Source organism: Pristis pectinata, chromosome 16 (assembly GCF_009764475.1).
Source record: "Pristis pectinata isolate sPriPec2 chromosome 16, sPriPec2.1.pri, whole genome shotgun sequence".
NCBI lineage: Eukaryota > Metazoa > Chordata > Chondrichthyes > Rhinopristiformes > Pristidae > Pristis > Pristis pectinata.
This window is the reverse complement of record NC_067420.1, coordinates 6,946,596-6,963,177: the sequence shown is the minus strand read 5'-3', so window position 1 is coordinate 6,963,177 and position 16,582 is coordinate 6,946,596. Positions and strand designations below refer to the sequence as shown.

At 46.3% G+C, this 16,582-nt stretch overlaps 1 protein-coding gene across 1 annotated transcript in view; it reads left to right on the top strand.

Annotated features, from left to right (window-relative positions):
* The first annotated feature begins 2,170 nt into the window (after positions 1 to 2,170).
* nelfcd (negative elongation factor complex member C/D) overlaps positions 2,171 to 16,582 on the top strand; it is a 67,222-nt gene continuing 52,810 nt past the window's right edge. Inside the window, 3 exon segments of the mRNA XM_052031156.1 lie at positions 2,171 to 2,341; positions 12,428 to 12,543; positions 16,271 to 16,380. Coding sequence (XP_051887116.1) covers positions 2,210 to 2,341; positions 12,428 to 12,543; positions 16,271 to 16,380 — 358 coding nt within the window. The 5' untranslated portion in view covers positions 2,171 to 2,209.

The window sequence follows — 16,582 nt, the reverse complement described above, 5'->3', positions numbered from 1 at the left end:
AAAATCCACTGTTTTCCCAAGTACTGGTGAAGTAGCAATTGCTTCTTCCTGTCCCACATTGTGAGGGTGTAACATCGAGACATGCTACACATCAGGCTGGCACTCAAGTCCCTGAAGAAGGGTCTGAGCTTGTTCAGATTTGAGCCTACTGCATGAAGACCAAATATTTTATTTCAGTCAAGTACAAGTACCGACATCCAGCCTCTGCTCTGGAAAGTTGGTCTATGCATCCAGCTTAACATCATGATTTACAACTCAGATATGGTGCAAAATAGTGCTTGCCATCTGTTCCAGTTACTTCATAGCACTGCACTTCTATTGGTTCATAGGATCTTGTTATGTCTATTCCCAGGCTGAACCATTTGAAGCAATGTCCATGCTCATCTCCGTTTTGGCCATTTACCTTCATTGCAGTCTTAGAATCACTGCTGTTTGCCTTTAGACCATTGCTCACAGAATAAATGCTGCTTAAGGTGCATTTTCTAATTGTTGTCGCATAACTCAGTGGTAACCCTCTCTGCTTGCTTCATAAACATGCTTTCTTGCCCTCTGAATTTTTGTGGATTGCCGTTGTATTTGCTCTGTTTTGTTAACATCTGAAGACCAGTGTGTCTGTCCTTTTCTGTTAAAACAGTGGAAAGACTGAGCAGCCCTGATAATGATGACAGGTCTTTGCAGTTGTGAATGAACAGTTGGACAGACAACAATAACACGTTCTTCTGCCTTCCACACTCACAAGATCTGTGGTCTTCCTGCCAATTAACCCACCAACCCCCACATCTTTGGGATGCTGGAGGAAACTGAAACACCTGGAAGGAAACCCACTTAGTCACAGACAACACCTGATGTCCAGATTGAAATATGAGGAGGCAGCAGCTCTACTACATATGCCACTGGGTCACTTATCTTTGGTTGCAAGTTCTATAATGTTCTCAGTGACATATGTTAGGCTAACAAGCCTGTAACTTCTCGCTTTCCCTCCCTCTTTGGTATATTTGCTATTCTCCAATATAATGAAATATTCCCAAATTGAGGGAATTTTGGAAAATTAAAAGCAGCAGCTAGTGATGTATTTGGTTTTAAGTTCCAAGGATAGGACCTGGAGACTTGTCAACCTGCAGTTCCTGGTGATTGTGATTTTTTTTTTCAGGGGATCCTGATGAGGATTTAGGTCCCACTGAAAAAAAAATCAGATGTGTTTACTTTTAGAGAGCAGCAAGGTTGCAGAAGTAGCTGCAGAAATGAATGAGTTGCTGGAGGAACTCAGTGGGTCAGGCAGCATCTGTGGAGGCGAAAGGAGCCAACAAGTTTTTAACCAGTGGAAAGACTGAGCAGCTCTGATAATGGTAACATGTCTTTGCAATTGTGAATGAATGTACAGTACAGTACAGGCCCTTTGGCCCACAATCTTGCGCCGATATTTTATCCTTCTCTAAGATCTATCTAACCCTTCCCCCCCACCCCACCCCACCCCACCCCACATTGCCCACTATTTTTCTACCATTTATGTGTCTAAGAGTCTCTTAAACATCCCTAACGTATCTGCCCCCACAACCTCTGCCAGCAGTGCCTTCCACGCACCCACCACTCTCTGTGTAAAACAAAAACTTACCCCTGACATCCCCTTTATACCTTCCTCTAATCACCTTAAAATTATGTCCCCTCATGTTAGCCATTGTCACCCTAGGGAAAAAGTCTCTGACTGTCCACTCGATCTATGCCTCTGATCATCTTGTACACCTCTATCAGGTTCCCTCTCATCCTCCTTCTGTCCAAAGAGAAAAGCCCCAGCTCGCTCAACCTATCCTCATAAGACATGCTCTCCAATCCAGGCAGCATCCCGGTAAATCTCCTCTGCACCCTCTCTAAAGCTTCCACATCCTTCCTATAATGAGGCGACCAGAACTGAACATTGAGCAGAACAGTTGGACAGACAATAACACATTCATATGCCTTTCACACTCATGAGATCTGTGGTCTTCCTACCAATTAACCTGCTCACCTACCAACCCCCCCACGTCTTTGGGCTGTGGGAGGAAACTGGAGCACCTGGAGGCGACCCACATGGTCACACACAGCACCTGATGCCCAGGTAGCTCTGATGCTGCAGTGCCACTCCGTACCATAGCTGGCGCAGTACGCGGAGGTCGGCACCTGCTGCAGCCCCGGCCCCATTGTCGTCAGCCGCCGTTTGTCCGCACCGCAACCCATGAGCGGCCCGGGCGAGAGCGGTGGGCGGAGCGGCGTGTGCGCTGGAGCCGGCGGCGGGCTCCGGGGGAAGGCGATGAGTGAGGAGTACTTCGGGAGCGCGGCGGACTGGGAGGAGCAGGATGGCTCCATGGTGAGGCGCAGCCGCGGGTTCTCCTCCTCCTGCTGAGGGAAAGGGCGGCGGGCCCGACGGCGGCGAGCGGGAGGGAGAGGGGGGCGGGGCGACGCCTGCCGATTGGTCCACGTCGGTTGGTGGGGCGGGGCCACGTTACGTCCCTCTTCAACGGCTGCCGCGCTTATTTGCCGACCGCGGGACGTCGGTCGGTCACGTGGCCAGTGAGCCCTTTGATTGACACTTCGCCCCTCCCACCTCCTCGCAAAGCAGTGGTTCATTGTCAGAGACCCTCATGGAGATCTCACCCGGGGCCCCCTCCCCCGGGGCTCCCTCCTCTCCCCCCCCTCTCCCCCCAGGGCTCCCTCTCCCCCCGGGACTCCCTCCCCTCCTCTCTCCCTCTCCTCCCGGGGCTCCTTCCCCTCCTCTCCCCTCCTCTTCCCCCGGGGCTCCCTCCCCTCCCCCCCCTCCTCTCCCTCGGGGCTCCTTCCCCCCCTCTCCCCCCGGGGCTCCCTCCCCTCCTCTCTCCCTCTCCTCCCGGGGCTCCTTCCCCTCCTCTCCCCTCCTCTTCCCCCGGGGCTCCCTCCCCTCCCCCCCCCTCCTCTCCCTCGGGGCTCCTTCCCCCCCTCTCCCCCCGGGGCTCCCTCCTCTCCCCCCGGGGCTCCCTCCCCTCCTCTCTCCCTCTCCCCCCGGGGCTCCCTCCCCTCCTCTCTCCCTCTCCCCCCCAGGACTCCCTCCCCTCCTCTCTCCCTCTCCCCCCGGGGCTCCTTCCCCTCCTCTCCCCTCCCCTCCTCTCCCCCCGGGGCTCCCTCTCCCCCTCTTCCCCCGGGACTCCCTCGCCTCCCCTCCCCCTCTTCCCCTGGGGCTCCCTCCCCTCCCCCCTCCTCTCCCCCCGGGGCTCCTTCCCCTCCTCTCCCCCCGGGGCTCCCTCCCCTCCCCTCCCCGGGGGCATCCTCCCCTCCCCCGGGGCTCTCTCCCCTTCCCCCAGCGGTGCTGGCACCTCTGGTAGAACAGCAGCAGACCTTTCGGCCCACCATGCGCAGAGCATGATGCCAAGTTAAACTAAGTCTATTCTGCCTGCACATTTGGTATTGGAATTGGTTTATTATTGTCACTTGTACCGAGGTACAGTGAAAAACTTATCTTGCATACTGATCGTATAGGTCAATTCATTACACAGTGCAGTTACATTGAGTTAGTACAGAGTGCATTGATGTAGTACAGGTAAAAACAATAACAGTACAAACTGTCACGGCTACAGGGAAGTACAGTGCAGGTAGACAATAAGGTGCAAGGTCACAACAAGGTAGATTGTGAAGTCAAGAGTCCATCTCATCGTACAAGAGAACCGTTCAGTAGTCTTATCACCATGGGATAGAAGCTGTCCTTGAGCCTGGTGGTATGTGCCCTCAGGATCCTGTATCTTCCGCCTAATGGGAGAGGGGAGAAGAGGGAATGACCCAGGTGGGTGGGGTCTTTGACTATGCTGGCTGCTTCACCAAGGCAGCGAGAGGTATAGACAGTCCCTGGAGGGGAGGCTGGTTTCTGTGATGCTGGTTACCGTGGTACTGAGGTTACAGTCAGATTGGCTATCATCTTAGATGTTGGAGTAGGCTTGAAGGGCAAAGGGGCCTACTGTTCCTAATTTGTATACTCGTCTGCACCCCCAACCCTGCAAATAACGATATCTTGCCAGCAATACCTTCCACTCTCTGTGCAAAGAAAAACTTGCCTCTAAAGTCTCCTTTAAACTTCCCTCTCTCACCCCATACCTATGCTCCCTAGTCTTTGATCTTTCCATCTTGAGGGAGAAGACTTTAACTACCTAGAGAAACAAAGGACTGCAGGTGCTGGAATCTAGATGAAAAAAAACAAGATGCTGGAGGAACTCTGCAGGCCAGGCAACATCCAGTCAAAGTTTGAAGTCAGGACCCTTCTTCAGGACTGAAGATAGGAAAAGGGGAAGCCCAATGTATAGGAGGGAAAGCAGAGCTGTGATAGGTGGACAAAAGGGGGGAGGTGGGGTGGGCACAAGGTGGTGATAGAGGCAGATGCAGGTGCAGGGGAGTAGGGGAGAGCAGATCCACCAGGGGATGGGTCAAAGATAAGGAGGCAGGCTCCCCATGGGGGGAGCAGAGGAGAGAGGAAAAAAATTGGCGAGGAGAAAAAAGAGTGGGAGGCAAGGAAAGGGAAGAAGAGGCATGGTGGTGGTGGAGGGGGGATGTTGTATTACTTAAAGTGGGAGAATTCAATGTTCATCCCATTAGGCTGTAAGGTCCCAAGACGGAATATGAGGTGCTGTTCCTTCAGTTTGCGTTTGGACTTCTGGCAGTGGAGGAGGCCAAGGACTGACATATCAGTGATGGATTAGGAGGGGGAGTTGAAATGACTGGCAAAGGGGAGATGCAGATCACGGTTACAGACAGAGCGCAGGTGTTCTACGAAACGGTCACCTAGTCGGCATTTGGTCTCACTGATGTAGAGGAGGCCACACTTGGAGCACCGAATGCAGTAGATGATATTAGGCTACTTACCCTATCTGTCCCTCTTGTAATCTTATATATCAGGTCACCCCTCTGACTCCAGTGCTCCAGAGAAAACAATCCAGCTTTGTCCAACCTATCCTTATAGCTGATACTCTCTAATCCAGGCAACATGATGGTGAACCTCTTTTGCACCCTGTCAAAAGCCTCCACATCCTTCCACTTATGTGGTGACCGGAATGGCACACAGTACTCCAAATATGGCCTAACCAAAGTTTTATACAGCTGCAACATGACTTGCCAGCTTTATTAGTCATTGCCCCACCGTTCCAGGCACCTACCACTCTCTATGCAAAAATCTTGCCTTGCACCTCTCCTTTAAACTTTCCCCCTCTCATCTAGTACTTCACACCTCTATCCTGGGACAAAGATTCTGACAGTCTTAACGGACTTTCAAAGACCCTTGACTGATACCATGTTGCCAGAAACTACTGGCTGACAACCAACATGGATTTGATAAGGACAGCTCATGTCTGACTAACTGTATTGAATTCTTCAGAAATACAAGAAGATAGGAGCAGGATAGGCCACTCAGCCCCTCAATCCTACCCCATTATTCAATATGATCTGCCTCGCCACTTCCTCTATATCAGTACCCCATAGCTCTCATTTCACCTATCCTTCAAAAATGTATCTGCCTCCTCTTTAAGTACTTCCAATGATCCACAACTATCGGAGCTCCAGAGATTCACCGCCTTCTGTGAGACGAAATACCTACATACCTCAGTACTAAATGACTGACTACTTGTAGATATGTACCTATATTCAAGACTCTCCCACCAGAGGAACCATTTCAACATCCACCCTGTCATGGCCCCTCAGGATCTTAACTCTTTCAATAAGATCACCCTCATTCTTCTAAACTCCAAAGAATGCAGATCTTTTGTTTTAGTTTTTTGTCATTATGACAATTGGTAATTGGTTTACTGTTATCTCAGTTACTGAGATACAGTGAAAAGCTTTTGTTTGCATGCTATCCTGACAGATCATTCCATACATAAGTATATTGAGGTAGTACAAAAGGAAAACAAAACAGAATGATACAGAGAAAATGCAGTGCACGTTCACAAATAAAGTGCAAAAGCCATGACGAGACAGATTGAGAGATCAAGAGTTCACCTTCATCATATAAGAGGTCTGTTCAAGAGCCATATAACAGCGGGATAGAAGGTATCCTTGAGCCCTGTCACCTCTATCATCTCAGGACTGCCTCCAATGCTAGTGTGTCCTTTCTTAGAGTCATCGAGCAATACAGCACGCATACAGGCTCTTTGGTCCAAACCAATCACGGTGCCCACCCAGCTAGTCCCAATTTCCTGCGTTCAGCTCATATCCCTCCAAGCCCCACCCCTCCATGTACCCATCCAAGTGCTTCTTAAATGATAATATTGTAACTGCCTCAACCACTTCATCTGGCAGCTCGTTCCATATACTCACCACTCTCGGCGTGAAAAAGTTGCCCCTCAGGTCCTTCTTAAGAAAGGGGAACAAAACTGTGCATACTATTCTCAGGTGCGGTCTCACCAATTCTCAGCATGAGGTGGTAATAAGGAGAGTTTTGAGTGTGGTGCAAACTACATGGACTTTAGCAAGGGTTTTGACAAGGCAGGCTGGTCACAAAAGTAAAAGCTTTGAGATCCAAGGGAGAGTGGCAAATTGGGTCCAAAATTGGCTCAGTGGCAGGAAGCAAAGGATAATGGATGGACAGGTGTTTTTGTTGCCAGTAGGATTCCACAAGGCTCAACACTTGGTCCCATAGCTTTTTGTAATATATTTAATGATTTAGACCTAGCTAGTGGGAACATCTTCAAGAAGTTTGTGGATGATACTGAAATTGGCCACCTAGTTGACAGTGAGGAGACTTAGGCTGCAGGAAGATAGAATGGTCTGGTCAGTTGGGCGGAAAAGTGGCAAATAGAATTTAATCCAGAGGTGTGATGTAATCCATTTGGGGAGGTGCAGTAAAGCAAGGGAATATATAGTAAATGGAAGGACATTGAGTGGGATGAAGGAACCTTGGAACGCATGTCCACAGATCTATAAATGTTGCACAACCATTTGATAAGGTGGTTAAAAAGACACATGGGATGCTTTCCTTTATTAGTCAAGGCATAGAGTATAAGAGTAGAGAATTATATGCAAAGGTTAGGCTGCAGCTTGAGTCCACATCTGGTCACCTAGTTACAGGCTATCCCCATTTACAAATGGATTCTGTTTTTACAGATGTCCATAAGTTGATTTTGTTCATAACTTGGAAAATACACAAAAATCACTTGATATGGGAACCATACTTCCACAGTATTGTAATGAATGGCATCAAAAGTACATAAGACTGATAAGCGAGAACAATTACTAAAAGTGGAGAGAGGAAATTAGTAGGAATATGCAGGAACGAACGAATGTACGTATGTTGGACTTCTGAATTTAATATGGGAGCTTGTACGTACGTAGGGGTATACATAAGTTGGGTGTTCTTAACCCGGCGATGGCCTGCACAGGAAAGATGTGACTGCACAGGAGGGGATACAGAGCAGATTTGCAAAGATGTTGCCAAAGTTGAAAAATAGCAGCTATGAAGAAAGATTGGCAAAGTTAGAGCTTTTTTGTTTGCCACATGGCTGGCTGTGGGGAAACATTTGAAATTGTGTAAAATTATGAGGGGCCTAGATGGCATAAATAGGAAGAAGCTGTTTTACTTAACGTAGGGGTCAGAAACCAGAGGTTTGGGTTGAAATCTGTTGGTGGGAGGATCAGTGAGGAGGTGAGGGAGAATAAATTCACCCAGAGGGTGGTTGGGGTCTGGAACTCGCTGCCTGAAAGGGTGCTGGAGGCAGAAACCTTCCCTACATGTTATTGCAGAAATGTTGTAGGTGATAACATCGGTATGGATAGGAGTTTGGCTGGCTAACAGGAAACAAAGAATAGGCATAAAGGTATCTCTTTTTGGTTGGCAACGTGTTAGAAGTGGTGTCCCACAAGGGCTGGTGATGGAGGTTCAACTTTTAACAATTGTTATAAATGTTGGATGAGGATGCTGAAGGGATGGGGTATGCTGTATTTGTTCATCTGGCAAATAGAGTACAAGGCAGAAAAAGTGGGGGGGAGAAAATCATCTCAAATAATTGGCAAGAGATTGCAGAGCTTTGAGGTGCAGAGGTTCTCATTGTCTTAGTGCATGATTTGCAAATATTTAGTATCCAGGTACGGCAAATAAGCTAATGGAATGTTATCGCTTATTGTGCAGGGAATTGAATACAGAGGTTATTATTCTTCAATTGCATAGACCATTGGTGAAACTACATCTGCAATACTTTATTGATCTCCCTACTTAAGGAAGGATGTGAATGCACTTGAAGTAGTTGAGGTTTACGAAGAATGGCTGGGTTAGACGGGCTGGGTTTGCATCTGCTGTAGTTTGCTATAGTGAGAGGGGACGATTAAAACATATAAGATTCTGACTGTTTTAAGACAGAGGAACATGGATTCTTGACTAGCAAGGTGGTGGAAGATTAACATGGGTAGATGGTATTGGTATTGGTTTATTATTGTCACTTGTACCGAGGTACAGTGAAAAACCTTTCTTGCATACCGTACATACAGATCAATTCATTACACAGTGCACACAGTGCATTGAGGTAATACAGGGTAAAAACAATAACAGAATACAGAGTAAAGTGTCACAGATACAGGGAAGTGCATTACAGGTAGACAATAAGGTGCAAGGTCACAACAAAGTAGATTGTGAGGTCAAGAGTCCATCTCATCGTATAAGGGAACATTTCAATATCACAGTGGGGTAGAAGCTGTCCTTGAGCCTGGTGGTATGTGCCCTCAGGCTGCTGTATCTTCTTCCTGATGGGAGAGGAGAGAAGAGGGAATGACCCAGGTGGGTGTGGTCTTTGACTATGCTGGCTGCTTCGCCAAGGCAGCGAGAGGTATACAAGATCACAAGGCAAAGGAGCAGTAGTAGGCTATTCGGCCCATTGAGTCTGCTCCATGAGCTAAACTAATACTATTCCTATCTAGCCCCAATTTCCGGCCTTATCCCCATATCCCTTGATACCTCGACTAATTAGATACCTATCAATCTCCTCCTTAAATGCCCCAGTGATTGGGCCTCCACAGCTGTGCGTGGCAAAGAATTCCATAATTTCACTACCCTCTGGCTAAAGAAATTTCTCCTCATCCTCTGTTTTAAACTGGTACCCTCTAATTCTAAGATTGTGCCCTCTAGTCCTGGACTCACCCACCAGCGGAAACAGCTTAACCGCATCTACTCTGTCCAGTCCTTTCAACATTCTAAATGTTTCTATGAGGTCCCCTCTCATTCTTCTGTACTCCAGTGAGTACAGTCCAATAGCCGACAAACGCTCATCATAAGTAAGCCCTTTCATTCCAGGAATCATCCTCGTAAATCTTTTCTGAACCCTCTCCAACATCAGTACATCCTTCCTAAGATAAGGGGCCCAAAGCTGCGCACAGTACTCCAAATGAGGTCTCACTAGTGCCTCACAGAGCCTCATCAACACTTCTTTACTTTTATACTTTATACCTCTCGAGATGAATGCCAACATAGCATTCGCTTTCTTTACCGCCGATCTGACCTGGTGGTTAACCTTTAGGGTATCCTGCACGAGTACCCCCAAGTCCCTTTGTACTTTGAATTTTCTCCCTATCTAGATAATAATCTGCCCGTTTAGACAGAGTCCATGGAGGGAAGGCTGGTTTCTGTGATGCTGGTTGCTGTGGTACTGAGGTTACAGTCAGATTGGCTATCATCTTAGATATTGGAGTAGGCTTGAAGGGCGAAGGGGCCTACTTTTCCTAATTTGTTTGCTCCCCCAACCCTGCAAATAATGATATCTTGCCAGCAATACCTAGCAAGTAGTTATGCTGTTGCCTGAGAAACACCTTCCGAATAGTGATGCATTTGGCAAATATTCACACATTCCCAAAGGTTCCCTCGCATACTCCCCTCCACAGCAAATACTGATGCTTTGCCAGAGTACAACCCTGCTCCCGGCAAATACTGACAGGATGCCAGAGATCCCCAGCAAGTGCTGATGCCTTTCCACACACTCCCTCTGAAAACGGGACTTTGTAGATCCCTGGGCAGTACTGATACGTTTTCAGGCAACGTCTCCCCGTGAAATACTGACTTGTTGGTTGGTCCCTAAGGTAAAAGCTGATGCCTGAGACCCAGCCTCACATTTCACCACCACCCTACCAAGTACTGACAGGTTACTTGAGACATTGCCCAAAATTGACACATTACCTGTCCTTTTGGAAATATTGAGGACCTCTGGAAGATCCTTAATAATTCCCTATATCCCCCAACATAATGACTCATGTCCAGGTAGCTGACAGCAAATACTGGCACACTGCCAGGGACCTCTGAAAGTGCTGATTCCTCTAAACCAGATGGTGCTAAACCATAACTAGGAACCTGAGGGAATTCTTGTATGTTATCGGGGTTCCCCTATAAGTTCTGACACATTCCCAGAGACTCCAGAAAATACAGGCAAACTCCTAATGGCACCCTTTAAATATTGTATTTCCTGTAATATGTTGGTACGCTCCCAGAAACCACCTTCCAACATTGACTGAAATGGAGTCAGGCTATCTACATATTCTTAGAAGCCCTGTGAAATTAATGACACATTCCCAAGTACTCTCACACACTGCAAAATACTCTAATTACTGACAACTGCTGGTGATGCCAGCAAATAAAAGGTTCTCCTGCAATTACTGGCACAGTCTTTGGGTACTGACACACTCCAAGGCATCTCCTTTTAACATTGACACATTCACAAGAAGCCCTGTGAATACTGACCCAGGACACCCTCTGAATACTAACTGTCCCAGGAATGTCTGTATATTGTGACATACCCCTGCCACCTCTCTCCCGGCAAATACTGACACATTCCCAGAACATCCTGCAAATACTAACGCACTTCCTGGGATCCCCTGTAAATACCAAGGGACCCTGCTGAAATATTCAAACCATCCCAGCAATCGTTTGCACATACTTACTCAGGCTCAAAGGCAGCTAGTGTCTGCTGGCAATCCTCCCAGGGATACCAAGCAAGGACTGACGCACTGTCAGGGGCTAATTACTCCACTCCTGTGGAGCTCCTGCAGATAGATAGTCGTTCTCCTATGGTACCTTGCAAATGCTGACAGCCTCTTGGGGAATCATCTGCCAACATTAATCGCAGGGATATCTTCATATGCTGGCAGAGACCTGGGAATCATTTTGTAACAGTGACTCACTCCCAGAGGCATTGAGAAGGGCATATCTAAATATTGTATACAAGCCACTCCGAGGAATTTCTTTTGTGCTTTAGAAAAGCAAAATATTGCAAAACACTCTGAAATTAAAACAGAAAATTCTTGAGCAGGAGCAGCCACATGTGTGGGGAGACAAATAGAATTAACATTTCAGGTCAGTGAACTTGTACCGACACCCTGCGGTTCTGAAATACTGACCCACTTTGGAAAAACTAGCAGCTAATCTGAACAATATCCAGGAAAATCCAGATAACACTAAACTGATTCCAGTTGACCCCTGCAAATATTGACCTATTCCCATGTACGTTTGCAAATATTGTTACACTCTTAGACACCAACCTGAATTATAATTGCCCTAAGATTCTCCTGCAGTTACCGATCCACTCCTAGTGACTTCCTACAAATATTGACTCATTTGCAGGGACTCTGTATGTGCTGTGGGTGGCACAGTGGCTCAGCTGTGCATAAACTGCACAGACAACACCTTGGGTGGTTGTGTGCCTGACGCACATGCCCCTTGTGACCATGTGGGTTTCTTCTCAAAGACATACGAATTGGTAGGTTTATTGGCCACTGTAAATTGCCCCTGGTGTGTGATAAAATATGGGGAGAATTGATGGGAATGTGAGCAGAATAAATGGGATTAATGTAGATGCTCGATGGCTGGTATAGACCTGGTAGGCTGTAGGGTCTGCTTCTGTGCTACATGAGGTTGTAATTTCTATGATTGTCCTGCTCCCAGGTCCAGTGTGGTTCCAGTTTGGAAATTACAAACCTATTGGTGTTAAAGGTTTCTCATATAATTACCTTTCCCTATCATACCAGCCAGTTTGCTTCTTGGTGATGATGGCAATTGTCTCTCTCAGGAGAACGATTCCATGGGTACAGCAGTCCCTTGTCTACGACGCCATTCTACATGTTTATTCAGTGTCCCTTTGATAAATAGGGACCTGACAGGGGAGCCTCATACTGATTCTTTTAGCAGTAATTGGTTAACAGTTGAGACTGCAGATCATCTTCCCCTTGCTTTGTTTGATACTGTTTCTATGCAGTACTTTGTGTAGTTAAGAGCAGTGCAAAAAACTCATGTTGTTGCCTTTTTTCCTTCTTCAGGGTAAAGGAACTTGCTCATGAGAATGAACCCTTCCTGTGGGTCTTGAAGCTCTCAGTTTGGACTTTGTTAGCATATTTAGGGGAAGACTAGGAGATTCAGGAGGAGCACTAAAGGTATTGTGTTACTGGCCTGACTAATAATTTAATATCCCCCACTCAGCACGACGAAGATGATGGTGATGGTGAAGACGATGCGGAGGTACAGCAGGAATGTCTACAGAAGTTCTCCAGTCGAGATTACATAATGGAACCACCTATCTTCAACACATTGAAAAGGTAACTGAACCACGCAGTTATGGGCAAGTCAGAACACAGCCCTGGTGGGTGACAGCAGGACATAGTCCCAGAGAGTTAAAGGAGCATGGGAGATGTAGGTGAGTTTAAAACGAGCGTGGGAGACAGTCCTGGTGAGTTTAAAAGGGCTGTGAGAAACAGAGTCTTGGTGAGTACAAAGAGCAGAGGACAAAGAGTCCTGTTGAGAAAAGGATATGGGAAAAGCTCCAGTTAGTTTAAACAAGAGCTGGAGGATTTAAAAAATTTTGTTCAAGTTTGTTAAAACATTAAGAAAAGATAAGGTATCTTTATTAGTCACGTGCATTGAAACACCCAGTGAAATGCATCTTTTTTTTGCATAGACTGTTCTGGGGCAGCCCACAAGTGTCGCCACGCTTCTGGCGCCAACATAGCATGCCCACAACTTCTTAACCCGTACGTCTTTTAGAATGTGGGAGGAAACCCACGCAGACATGGGGAGAACGTACAAACTCCTTACAGACAGGGGTTGGAATTGAGCCCGGGTCGCTGGCGCTGTAATAGCATTACGCTAACTGCTACACTACCGTGCCTGGCTACTAGTACTAATATTCTTAAATGAGTTAACCTACTAAGTAGAGTCATGACAGGGCACGTCCTACCTGTGGAATGCACATCTTGTGCCTTGTGGGAACTCCGGGACACTTCTTGTGTTCTGAACAACCTCTGGTCAGCAAGTGTCAACAGGTGGGACTCAAGCTCCGGGCTTGGCACTTGAGGGATGACTGTCATGACTGTGGTCCACCCTTGAGGCTGAGTGTTTCATGGGTAGCTCAGTCAGGAGGTGGTCACTCTGCAGTTGAAGAGAGTGCAGTCAGAGAGGGAATGGGTAGTTGCCAGACAGATGAAAAGAGGAAGCAGTTAAGGAGACATAGAAACAAGGAGCAGGTATAGACCATTCCTCCCTCTTGCCTGTTTTGTCTTTTAACAAGATTGTGGCGTATGGGATATCAACCTCAACTCTGTACTCCAGCCTACCATGGTATCCTTTTACCCCTTTTCTTTTCAAGAATCTATGCACCCTGCCTTAGAAATATTCGACTCTGCTTCCAGCACCTTTTGGGAAATGTTCCAAAGGTTGACCCTCCGAGAAAACATTTTTACCTCACCTCTGTCTTAAATGGCCGACTCCTTATTTTTGAACGGTGACTCTTAATTCTAGATTCTCCTCCAAGACAAAACATCCTCTGCATTATCCTGTCAAGACCTCTCAGGATCTTGTATTTTTCAATCAAGTGCCCTTTCACCCTTCCAAGCTCCAGTGAATTTAAGCCTAACCCTATCTAACCATCCTTACAAAGAAAATTCATTTATTGCAGTTATCCCCGAATCGATTCCAATGCTTCCTTAAAAAGGAGAGCAATATTGTAAGCTGCTCTCTGGATGTGATTTTACCAGTGCTCCATACAACCAAAACATAAGCTCCCTAGTTTGTATTCGATTTCCCCAGAAATAACTAATAAAAATGTTAACTTTATTACTTACTTGCTGTACCTGCACATACAAGCCTTTTATGAATCAGGTACCAGAAATTCAGTCTAGTCTTGGATAAAATCTGACAAAGACTTGTTTCTTTCCCTCGCCAATGAGTGTTACCAAAACTGTGATGCCTTCTGTCGACTATTCTGAGAAACTCAATGTGTTCTGCCCTTTTGGCCCTTTTTTCTCCCCATTTAACTTGCCTCTTTTCCCCTCATTCCAGACTGCTTGTTGACTTTGTGTCATCTCCCTTAATGTGCATCAAAACCTGGCTTGCTTGAAATCCTGTGAATCTGCAGGATGCAATCATGACCACAGTGTGGCACCAAACCTTCAGCTATTTTATCTACACAAGAATTCCAATCCTGATATTCAACAAATTCTTTTCTGGAGCTGTTGCATGAGTGAAAAGATTTTGTCAAATTAATAACATTTACATGCCAGATTGGTCAGACCACATTTGGAGTATCATGAGCAGTTTTGGGCCCCATATCTAAGAATGGATGTGCTGGCGTTGGAGAGGATCCAGAGGAGGTTTACGAGAATGATCTCGGGGATGAAAGGGTTAATGTATGAGGAGCGTTTGATGGCTCTGGGCCTGTACTCGCTGGAGTTTAGAAGGATGAGGGGGGATCTCATTGAAACCTACCGAATATTGAAAGGCTGGATAGCGTGGACATGGAGAGGATGTTTCCAGTTGTGGGAGAGGGCATAGCCTCAGAATAAAAGGACATCCTTTTAGAACAGAGATGAGGAGGAATTTCTTTAGCCAGAGGGTGGTGAATCTGTGGAATTCATTGCCACAGACGGCTGTGGAGGCCAAGTCATTGGGTATATTTAAAGCGGAGGTTGATAAGGTTCTTGATTAGTAAGGGCATCAAGGTTACAGGGAGAAGTCAGGAGAATGGGGTTGAGAGGGAAAAATAAATCAGCCATGACTGAATGGGGAAGCAGATTCAATGGGCTGAGTGGCCTAATTCCGCTCCTATTTCTTATAGTCTTATGAATTATAACTGGAAATCACCCATGTTGTGTAAAAATATCGACGGGATAACCTAATAACTTTGCAGAGTTGTTGTAAGGGTGTAAGTTATGAGGTTGTTTCAGGTTTTTAATTCCGGTCCTGCTGAGTTATTCCTGATATACAGATATCAGTCAGCTGACCCCAATAAAAATATCATGTCTACCTTTTGATTAACATTGCTTTTGATATGTCACACGTCTTCGAGGCTGATTTTCAGGTAGCATAAAGTGCAGAAAAGTCACATCACTAACCTTTAGACCTACTTTCTCCTTCAATGCACACATAATGACCCCCAGCGCTGAGCTTAGACTGGACAAGACATATTGATTAAGCATAGACTGTGTAGTATATGGTTGTGATTTAGCAAGGGGAAAGTGGGATATGATACTGGCTGAGATTAGGCCACGTGGGATATGATGGCTGAACCTTGGAGTGTGTAGAATATGATACAATAATGTCTGAGCATGACAAATTAGTGGCTTGATCCTGGAGTACATGGTGTCTGAGACTAACTTGAGCCTGGAGATATGGGATATGATACTGACTGGTGCATCACGATTTGGTACGGCAATTTGAATTCAAATGCACAGGAACATAAGAAGCTGCAGTGCGTAGTGGACTCAGCCCAATACATCACAGGCACATCCCTCCCCACCATCAGCAGTATGTATATGAGGCATTGCCTCAAGTAGGCAACATCTTTCATCAAAGATCCCCACCATCCAGGCCATGCCATCTTCTCACAGCTACCATCAGCAGGAGGTACAGAAGACCCCACACCACCAGGTTCTAGAACAGCTACCATTTGGTCTTAAACCAACCTGCACAACCGTAATCACTACCTCAGTATAGTAACACTCTGACCACTTTGTACTACAGTGGACTTTGTTTTCTTTTCTCCTAATTGTGTTCTTTCTTGTAAAAATTGTGTATAATTTATGTTGTTCTTATTAAGTTGTGTATCTGATGCTATGCACCTGTGATGCTGTCAAAGTAAGTTTTTCATTGCACCTGTGCAGACATGTACTTGTGCATCTGACAATAAACTCGACTTTGACTTTTGATCAAGACCTGGACCAAATGGATATGAGAGTGATGATTCTGGGCTATGTGGGAAATGAAGTTGACTGACTGTCTTGGATGATGAGATAGTGACTTACATGGATTGTGTCTGCTTTGCTTTCTTAGGTATTTCCAGGCAGGGGGCTCTCCAGAGCATGTGATCCAGATGCTGTCTGAGAACTATACAGCGGTAGCACAGACTGTAAATCTGCTGGCAGAGTGGCTTATTCAGACAGGTAATCTTTGGTTAGCACCAGGCAAACTGGAACAATCGAAATTTTCAAAATGAACTTTGATGTTTGAGTACAACTCACTAGTCTTGTGGAGTTATTAGATTCTATCCACTGCTTGTGTTTTGGTCCTGGCTACGATGCTCTCAGCAATTGAGTGCATGTTTTAATAGGGTTTCAGGCACAACTCTCCTCTCTCTCAATCAGT